Source organism: Chiloscyllium punctatum, chromosome 30 (genome assembly GCF_047496795.1).
Source record: "Chiloscyllium punctatum isolate Juve2018m chromosome 30, sChiPun1.3, whole genome shotgun sequence".
Classification (NCBI taxonomy): Eukaryota; Metazoa; Chordata; class Chondrichthyes; order Orectolobiformes; family Hemiscylliidae; genus Chiloscyllium; species Chiloscyllium punctatum.
Window position 1 is genome coordinate 28,541,677 of NC_092768.1, and position 8,970 is coordinate 28,550,646.

The window sequence follows — 8,970 nt, forward strand, 5'->3', positions numbered from 1 at the left end:
TACGTGGGTTTCCTCCAGGTGCTCTGGTTTCCTTTCACATTGCAAAGATGTTCAGGTCAGGTGGATTTAGAATCTGGTTTAGAGAGGTAGGGTGAATCTCTGTGGGGTGCTCTTTGGAATGTCTGTGTGGACTAATTGGGCCAAATGGCTTCCACACTGTAGGGACTGTATGATATGGGAAATTGCCATCACAAAGTTCAGTCCGATTTCTATGTGTAGGACTCTAGGCAATATCTTAATCTGCATTAACCATTGGATGAAGGTGTACCAGTGCTTCACTGTGAGAATATGCATGCTCTCAGTAGATTTCATGTTCTCCCTGCGGGTCACTATAATAAGAGCTGAAGCAATGAGCTGTGCAGGAATGGGCTCTGATGGAGGAGTGAGCAGATCTAGAACCAGAACGCCTTCAGGACTGAGGTGGGAACAGGAAGGGAACTGCTCCCTGATGCTTTCCGTGAGCTCCAGTATTTTACCAAGTCAGCCCTGATGTCAGGTATTCCTGTGCAATCCTAACATCTCCGTCTCCGTGTTGCAGGTGGCTAGAGCTGGCCGTTTTGGTACCAAGGGACTGGCTATCACATTCGTGTCGGATGAAAATGACGCCAAGATCCTCAATGACGTGCAGGACAGGTTTGAAGTGAACATCAGTGAGCTGCCCGACGAGATCGACATTTCCTCATACAGTGAGTATTGAACGCTACCTCTCAACGACTTGTTTCTCCCCCTCTGACTGCTCTGCAAGCTTAATGCACAGATTGGGTTTCATTTTATTGTAGTGGAATATTTAGTACAGTTCTAGTTCTAGTTTTGGTGTTTGGCAAATGTTTTGGATATAATTGTTTATATCGGCGTTTAGCACACTTTCCTTCATTGCGCAGATCTTTGAACATAGGAGTTGGGACATTATGTTAAGATTTTGCAGTATGTTGGTGAGGCCCCTTCTGGAGTACTGTGTCCAGTTCTGGTCTCCCTGTTATAGGAAGGAAAGTGTTTAGCTGCAGAGGGTTCACAAAAGATTTACCAGGATATTGCTGGCAATAGAGGGTTTTTGAGTTGTAAGGAGAGACTGGACAGACTGGGACTTGCACAGGAGCGTACGAGGTTAAGAGGCGACCTTACTGAGGTTTATAAAATCATGAGGGGCATAGATAAGGTGAATGGCCGATATCTTATCCCTAGGCTAGGGGATTTCAAGACTAGGGGTCATATTTTTAAGGTGAGAGGAGAAAGACTTTTTTAAAAAAAAAGACATGGGAGCAGTAATTTTTTTCCAAGAGTGGTTTGCGTCTGGAAATGAACTTCCAGAGGAAGTGGTGGATGTGGGTACGCTTACAAAATTGAAAAGGCATTTGGATAGGTACATGAGTAAGAGATGTTGGCCAAGTGCAGGCAGGTGAGCCGAGTTTAGTTTGGGATTATGGTCGGCACAGACGGACTGGACCGTGCTGTATGACTGTAACTCTATAAATCTGGTTCATTTTAATAGCAGCTGATTGTCTTGTTCCAAACATTGGCAGAATGCAACATAGAAATACGCCACTTGGCCCAACTAGTCTGTACTGGTATTTATGCTCCACATGCACCCCTCTGTAATTCATGTCATCCCATCAGTGTAGTCTGCTCTTTTCTCTTGAGGTACATTTTATCTTATTCCTCTCACACACGCGTTGTGCTAATAAGTCTCATCGCTCCAAATGAAGATAGTCATTTGAATTGGATACAGGTCGTTCTTCTATAACGCAACAGTTGCGTTCCTCTGCAACCCCAATGCTGTAGAAAATCATGCTGTACAAGATCATTACAGAAAATTACTACTCATTCAGTAGAAAGTTCGCGTTATCCAAACAGCTTCCATAATTCATCAATCGCGTCAGTCAATTCTTGTTAACGATGTGCACATTGTGCCAGAACAACCTGAATTGCTTAAAGACCTATTTTGTTGAAGCTTTTTGTTTTGCAGACATTGGACCATTTTCTAAGAGCACCCATTCAAGGAAAAAAATAGGGCCTAAGCCCTTTATTCAACCTGGAAACTTGATGCTAAAATAGAGCTCAGCAAATCCATCCTCTATAGTAATGGCTACTCTGATCAGATAGTTTCTCATATATTGTACAAACTCAAGCAAGGCCCTATGGCAGTTACTGGAATGTTCCCAGTCTACCTCCGATCATCCTCTATGGCTAAGGTATCTCAAATATTTGAGCAACAAGTGAAGCTAACTGCTTCATGCTGTTTCTATACGGTGGCCATGTGTGTGGTGTTCACCACAGTAAAGGTGCTGCTTTCAAGCCAAAAAGACATTTCTCCCTGCAGCAAATGAGTAAGGTGGTATGAGTTTCTGTGCCAGTGTGATGCCAGGCATGTGGGCCATATGTCCAAAAGGCTGAAAAATCGTACCACAGGGCATGTCAATTTGGCTGTTCACAACAAGCAACATATTGACTGTATCCTACCAACCTATACTTGCAAAACTTTCAAAACCTTAAGAACTAACACACTCTATAAACTGGCAAAAATGATATACCTGAAACACAAAGTTTAATGTATTATCACATTCTCTGCAATGTCCAAGTAGTTAGTTGAGGGTACCTGTGATAATGGTCTCTGCCAGTAAGTTTTGAGGCATTATAATTTGTGATTTATGCTGTAAATAAAATACCACAGTGATTTGTACACCCCTTGCATTACATTCCTATTCTTTTTGGTGTGTGTGGTTTTACGTTGATTACGTGGACCTCTTGATCAACCAGAATATTTGATCAATAGGCGCACTCCTGGTGCCACACGTGCCAGGTAATAAAAGGTTTGCTGTATTTCTGAGAGGAGCACGGGAGTTCTCCTGGTCTTACCAGCCAGTACTAATCTCATAACCTGATTGAGTTCTCAAAGTCCAACTATCTGGCTATTATCATGTAGCTGAGTGTGGGAACTTATGTGACCTTGCTGTGAAAAATATACTTTATTGGTTATGAAGTGCATTTAGGATGTTCTCAGGGTGTAATAGGTTCTGTAGGGAATATAAACTCAGCCATTGCTTCGTGGTTTAGGGTGGCAGATAAGCTCGCCTGATGCCAAACTAGTTAAAGCATCTGATGACCTGTCACTGGCGCCTGGTCCAAGGAGTTAACTGACCTCAGTCCAGGCACTGTTACGCGAGGAGAAGGAATGGGTGTGCATTGAGCAAAAAAAAAAATTCAGTGTTCAAGGTATTGAACTATTTTAATTTATTTTCTCTCTTTTTCTCTCCCCTTTTTGTGTTGCAGTTGAACAGAGCAGATAGACCAGGAGCTACAAGCCCAGCTTTTAGTGCCGTCGATTGTTGACAGCCCTATGTCTGATCTGCACCATTTTACATTGATGCACATTCATTGGCATTGACAGTGCAAGTGGCTGTATGTAAATACTATGCGTTTAGCTGCACTTGACAGCGATGTGACATTATTCCGTTACATAGAAACTTTTTAGAATTATTTTCCTCTTTCCTTTATCTTTGGTAAACCGTGTTTTGCATGGAAATTATGATTGTTCCTATAACACTGTCACGCCAAATGGTACAATGTATTTGAGTAGAGAATCTGTTCCAGTAATAATTAAAAGAAAACACACACTCCTTCGTACTAGGAGCAGAGTTTGTCGTCCGTCTGCTACTTTCTTCCACTCTTTCCCAGAAATGAGGTGCATTATCCATGTCACTTGTATGTGAGCAGCCACAGTGCACGCCTAAAGTATGGAGGGCATCATAACTCCGTGTCGCACTGCACGAATATCGCCCATCTACACGAATACTGGTGTGCACCTCCCTGGAAAGGAATGGGTCTCCTGGTATTCCTCCTCCCTCTTGCATGGAGCCTGTTTGGGACTTTTGGCTGAGCTCAACTAAAGGGAACCAATCTGACCTGACTCATCCAGGGGGAAGCTGAAAGGATCTGATACAAAACCTGCATTACACTGCACTGGGAACAAAGAGGAAGGAAGGCAGTACAAGGACAGTAGAGACAGGTATGAAATGATATTGTCTGACTAAATCATACAGTGCTACACAGGTTTGGCTACATGACAAAATAAAATGTCAAGTAGTCTGGACCCTGATCAAGGAGCTAACATGGTTTATATATGGAACATTGGATACCTGGGGGTGAGTTATATTCTGAACCCTAAATGAGGAGCTAACATGGTTTATATATATATAGAGTAATGGATACCTGGGAGTGAGTTACAGGCTGGCATCTATTCAAGGGGTTCAGATGGTTTATGTATATATAGGCAGAACAATGGATACTTCTGGTATTCTCACTCTCACGCTCGCTCTCTGCCCTCCCCACTCCCACCCTCCCCAGACTGGAATCCAATGGAAGGTTTCAAATGGGCTACAAAACTCCCTTTATGTGACAAAAAAACCTGTCCTGACTTTATAAACCTATTTAAGAATTGCCACTCAAAGTCCAAGCTTTTATTGATGTTTTGTGTGACCATATTTAAGGTTGACGTGTTTCACATTATTATTAAATTGAACTTGCAACACATTGTGCAAGGTTTCATTTTTGTTCCAATGCAGGAGGCATGACACAGTGGTATTGTCACTGGATTAGTAATCAGAGACCCAGCCAAATTTTCTTGGGTTTGAATTCCACCATCGCAGAAGATGAAATTTGAATTAAGTTAGTAATCTTGGAATTAAAAGTTTGTTGTTAAAACACATCTAGTTCACTATGTCCTTCAGAGAAGGAAAATCTACCATGCATCTCTTGGTCTGCTCCACATACGATTCCAGGGCCACAGCAACATGGTTGGTACTTAAATGTCCTCTGAAATCCTCCCTCATTGCCTTTGAGAAAGTGACGAGCTTTCTGAAGCTGCAGTAGTCCTTGTAGTGAACATGTGCGAACACAGATGGTGATAGGGAAGGAGTTTAACCTACAACAGTAATTATAATCCCAAGTAAGAATGGAGGGAAACTTTCAGATGGTAGTGTCCCAATGTATTCATTGCCCATGTCCTTTGGGGGATAGAGGTCACCAGTTTGGGAGATGCTGTTGAAGAAACATTGGCGAGTTGCCGCAGTGCATCTTGTATGCGGTATACACTGTGGTTATCGGTGAAGGGGGTGCCAACCAAGTAGGCTGCTTCATAATGGATGGTGTTGAGCCTCTCGACTGTTGGAACTGCATCGTCTAGGCAAGTGAAGAATGTTTCACGATGCCCCTGGTTCCATTCTGCAAACTTCTCAACCCAATTTCTCTAAATCCAGCAAACTATTTAAGTAGCAGTAAAATGCCAGGCAGCCCCTCAAGCCAGTTACCTCATTCAGTGAGATCATCCAGATAAATTGGGACGACTCAGCAGATTTGTCACCATCTTGCTCAAGGGGAAACAAAATTAGTTGAAGTTGACAACTTTTCATCAGAACCGGAAGAAGTTCTGAAGCAAGGGGGATGGGTCGGAAAAGGAACGAAAGGAAAAATCTGTGTCAAGGCAGAAGACAGGATGGTTTAATTGAGAATATCAACGTTTCAAAAGCTCTTCATAGAATATAGAAAAGTACAGCACAGAACAGGCCCTTTGGTCCACGATGTTGTGCCAAGATTTAATCCTAATGTAAAATATAGTAACTTAACCTAAGCACCCGTCAACTCACTGCTTTCCATGTGCATGTTCAGCAATCGCTTAAATGTCCCTCGTGACTCTGCTTCCACCACCACAGCTGGCAACGCATTCCATGCATTCACTACTCTTTGTGTAAAGAATGGACCTCTGTCTCCTTATACCTTCCTCCTAATATCTTCAAACTATGATTTCTCATACCAGTCTATCCTGCCCTGGGGAAAAGTCTCTGGCTATTGACTCTATTCCTCTCATTATTTTGCACACCTTGATAAGGTCTCCTCTGTTCCTCCTCTCCAGAGAGAAAAGTCCAAGCTTATTCAACCTTTCTTCATATGGCAAGCCATCCAGTCCAGGCAGCATCCTGGTAAAACTTCTTTGCACCCTCTCCAAAATCTCTATCTTTCTTGTAGTAGGATGACCAGAACTGTACACAATATTCCAAGTGTGATCTCACCAGGGACTTGGAGAGCTGCAGCAAAACCTCGTGGCTCTTAAACTCGCTCCCACTGTTAATGAAAGCCAAAACACCATATGCTTTCTTAACAACGCTACCCAAGTTGATAGGAACTTTGATGGATCTATGTACTTGCACACCCAGATCCCTCTCTCCTTCCACACTGCCAAGAATCCTGTCTTTAATCCTATATTCTGTATTTGAGTTCGACCTTCCAAAATGCATCACTGCCATTTCTCAGCCCAGCTCTGCATCCTGTATGTCACGCTGCAGTCTGCAATAGCCCTCAATGCTATCAATGACACCTCCAACCTTTGTGTCATCTGCAAATTTACTAACCCACCCCTCAACCTCCTCATCCAAGTCATTTATAAAAACTACAAAGAGCAGAGGCCCACGAACAAAGCCCTGCAGAACCCCACTCAACACTGACTCCAGGCAGAATACTTTCCATCTACAACCACTCTCTGCATTTTGTCAGCCAGCCAATTCTGAATCCAGATAGCCAAATCTCCCTGTATCCCATACTTCCTGACTTTATGAATGAGTCTACCATGGGGAACCCTATCAAATGCCTTGCTGAAGTCCATATACACCATATCTACTGCTCACCGTCATCGACCTGTCTTGACACCACCTCAAAGAACTCAAATAAGATTTGTGAGGCCCCTCAAAGCCATGCTGACTGCCTTTAATTACACTATACTTTGCCAAATAGTCATGAATCCTAACCCTCAGAATTCTTTCCAAAACTTTACTGACCACAGATGTAAGACTGACTGGTCTGTAATTACCAGGGATTTCCCTATTACCCTTCTTGAAAAGAGGAACAACATTCGCCTCCTTCCAATCCTCCGGTATGACTCCTGTGGAGAGTGAGGAGGCAAATATTCTCGCCAGTGGCTTAGCAACCTCCTTTCTCGCCCGGAGCAGTCTAGGATAAATCTGGTCTGGCCCTGGCGCCTTATCGATCTTAATGTTTTCCAAAGTTTCTAGCACATCAGCTTCACCAATTTTGATCTGGTTGAGACTGAATCCCAGTTTTCATTTACAATAAGTTCCCTTTCCTTGGTGAAAACCAAAGCAAAAAACTCATTTAGGGCTTCCCCTATCTGCTCCGACTCCATGCGCAAGTTCCCTACGCTATCCCTAACCGCTCTCTTATGCCTCACGTACGAGTAAAATGCCTTTAGATTCTCACTAATCCTTCTGGCCAAGCCTCTCTTTAGTCATCCAAGGTTCCTTAATCTTTCCCCTTCTTACCTGTCTCAGAGGAACAAATTTGTGCATCACTCGCAACAACTGCTCCTTAAGTAGTCCCCACATATCTGTTATGCCCTTTCTGTGGAACAATTGCTCCCAGTTCATACTTCCCAACTCCTGGTCTGATAGTGTCATAATTTCCTTTTCCCCAGTGAAATATCTTCCCTCAGTAACTGCTTCTTTCACTCTCCAAGGCTCTGGTAAATGTGAGGCAGTTGTGATCACTTTCACCAAAGTGTTCTTCCACCACCAGATCTGACACCTGTAATGGCACGCTGCCGAGCACCAAATCCAAAATGGCCTCTCCCTTCGTCGGTCTGTCTACATGCTGAGTAAGGAAACCCTCCTGAACGCACCTGGCAAAAACGGCTCCATCCAAACCATCTGCACTTAGGAGGTTCCAATCGATATTGGGAAAGTTGAAATCACCCGTAACAACAACCCTGCTACTTTCACATTTTTCCAGAATCTGCTCGCCTATGAGATCTTCAATCTCTCTACTGCTGTTAGGTTGTCTTTAAAAATACCCCAATGTGGTGGCTGTTCCCTTGCTGTTCCTAACTTCCACCCATACTGACTCAGTAGACAAACCTTCCTCAACAACCTTTGTTTCTGTAGCTGTGATGCACTTTCTGATTAGCAATGCTACACCCCCTCCTCTTTTTCCACCCTCCCTATTCTTTCTAAACATTCTAAACCGTAGAATATCATGCAACCATTCCTACTCCTGTGAAACCCGCATCTCTGTTATGGCCACAACATTGTTTCTCTTCCTCAGAATGAAGGGCTTTTGCCCGAAACATAGATTTTTTTTTTCCCCCCCCATGCTCCTCGGATGCTGCCTGGCCTGCTCTACTTTTCCAGCACCACACTCTCGACTCTGATCTCTAGCATTTGCTACCTCACTTTCGCTTAATTGAGAATATGGCAATCTGCATATCAACTCCAACTTTGCTCCTTTTTTAAAATTGATCAGCAATTTCCTTAGCTGCTTTTTGGTGTTATCATAGCTTCATCTTGTTTCTCACTAAAATTTCCAGTGGGGACTTGTCATGAGGTGCATAATCGTTGATGAGTTGCATTGGGTTCAGAAGAGATTTGCCAGGAGGTTGCTGGGTATGGAAGGTTTGGGTTATAAAGAAAAGCTGGAGAGGCTAGGACTTCTTTCACTGGAGTGTAAGAAGCTGAGAGGCGACCTTATCGAAGTATATAAAATAATGAGAGGTATAGTTAATGGTAATTGTCTTTTGCCTAGGATGGGTGATTTCAAGACGAGGGGGCACGTTGTTAAGATGACAGGACAGAGATTTCAAAGAGACCTGAGCAAATTTTCTTTATGCAGAGGGTGATTGGCATATGGCAAGAACTTGCTGAAGAAATAGATGTGGGTACAATTACAACATTGCAGAGACTTTTGGCTAAGTACATGAATAGGAAAGGTTTGGAGGGATAGGGGCCAGGAGCAGGCAGGTGTGACCAGTTTAGCTTGGTATTATGTTCAAGGGTCTGTTTCCGTGCTGTATGACTCTATAACAGATTCTCGTTAAATGAGTCCTTAGAGAACTTGGAGGTGAAAGGCTGTTCCAGTCCTTAATTGTTCTTGGGAGTATTGTAAACAATCATTGTGTTGTTGCTGCTGTGCACT

The 8,970-nt window shown here is 43.2% G+C and overlaps 1 protein-coding gene across 2 annotated transcripts in view; it reads left to right on the plus strand.

The window, feature by feature from the left end:
• The window catches only part of ddx39b (DEAD (Asp-Glu-Ala-Asp) box polypeptide 39B), a 34,673-nt gene extending 31,041 nt beyond the window's left edge, over positions 1-3,632 (plus strand). For both annotated transcript variants that reach the window (XM_072550144.1, XM_072550145.1), the window contains exons 10-11: positions 539-686; positions 3,268-3,632. In XM_072550144.1, the coding sequence (XP_072406245.1) occupies positions 539-686; positions 3,268-3,284 (165 nt within the window). In that variant the 3' untranslated portion in view covers positions 3,285-3,632. The remainder of the gene's footprint in view (positions 1-538; positions 687-3,267) is intronic.
• The last annotated feature ends 5,338 nt before the right edge of the window (positions 3,633-8,970 follow it).